Raw genomic sequence first — 1,158 nt, 5'->3', positions numbered from 1 at the left:
ATTCTAAGAAAAAAAGTCAGAATTGCGAGATATAAACTCAGAATTGCGAAATTTTAACTTGGAATTCTAAGAAAAAAGTCAGAATTGCGAGATATAAACTCAGAATTACGAAATTTTAACTTGGAATTCTAAGAAAAAAGTCAGATTTGCGAGAAATAAACTCAGAATTGCGAAATTTTAACTTGCAATTCTAAGAAAAAAGTCAGAATTGTGAGATATATACACAGAATATATAATTAACCAAGCTACCTTCACATTATAGAGTACAGTATTAAGTTAATCAATTTACTTTCAGTTTTGTAATAATTTATGTTCCATATTAAGCGAACGAAACATCGGAAGCACCATATAACACTGTTTCACAAGAAAACCATTCATTAACTGAATGACGTAACTCTGTGAGATATTGGCCAACAGGAGATTTACTGCCACTCTATTTGTCACACTTCTGTGTTCATTAATATGAAATCTCAGTTGTCGATTGGTCTTACCCATATTTTGAAGACCACAAGGGCAAGAAAGTAAATATATAAAATTTGCTGAACGACTGAAATGTTTTAAATGCACTGAGCACTTAATTTTTTTGCACTTGTATCAATAAAAGAAAATTGCTAGTATCTCGGTATGCAATCCTTTTCTTATACACAGTGATTGAATTTCAAGTAACTTTTCTGTCATTAAAACCCTTATAAAAGATGCAAACATTTTTTTTTCCTGTGAATCTGCTTGAGTAGCAACAGAAGATAAAGATTTACTCTCTGTCACGGTGACAGAAACAGAGAGAGTGAAATACTGCGATGGACTAAATCACTCAATGCCTTCTCCGGCTTTTCCCAGAGGAGAACGAACATCATTTCAGGTGCTGCCAGCTTCTTTCTATTTATACTTTCCTCTGGAGGACAGATTGACGTTCCTGATCAATGACCTGGCAGGACGATCCCTCAAGCGAGGGACACAAACCCACACCTGCTGGCCTTCACAATGGACCACCGCTGTCCTCCAGCTACACGCTTATTACAGCATCAGCCCTGCCATCATTCCTGCCCACAGTTATTCCCACCGGACACAGATATTGCTCCGAGGTTTCGTGGGTCAAGAGACGTCAAGGAGATTTTTGTCTGAGATGTTTCTCCTATATATATATATATATATACTGTA

At 36.4% G+C, this 1,158-nt stretch overlaps 1 protein-coding gene across 1 annotated transcript in view; it reads right to left on the bottom strand.

The window, feature by feature from the left end:
- LOC107707812 (MAM domain-containing glycosylphosphatidylinositol anchor protein 2-like) overlaps window positions 1-495 on the bottom strand; it is an 11,844-nt gene extending 11,349 nt beyond the window's left edge. Inside the window, exon 1 of the mRNA XM_016511905.1 lies at window positions 492-495. Within this exon, the coding sequence (XP_016367391.1) occupies window positions 492-495 (4 nt within the window). The remainder of the gene's footprint in view (window positions 1-491) is intronic.
- Window positions 496-1,158: the final 663 nt, after the last annotated feature.

Source organism: Sinocyclocheilus rhinocerous, unplaced genomic scaffold, assembly GCF_001515625.1.
Source record: "Sinocyclocheilus rhinocerous isolate Xijiao unplaced genomic scaffold, SAMN03320098_v1.1 scaffold4552, whole genome shotgun sequence".
Lineage (NCBI taxonomy): Eukaryota > Metazoa > Chordata > Actinopteri > Cypriniformes > Cyprinidae > Sinocyclocheilus > Sinocyclocheilus rhinocerous.
This window is presented reverse-complemented; position numbering and strand designations above follow the sequence as displayed.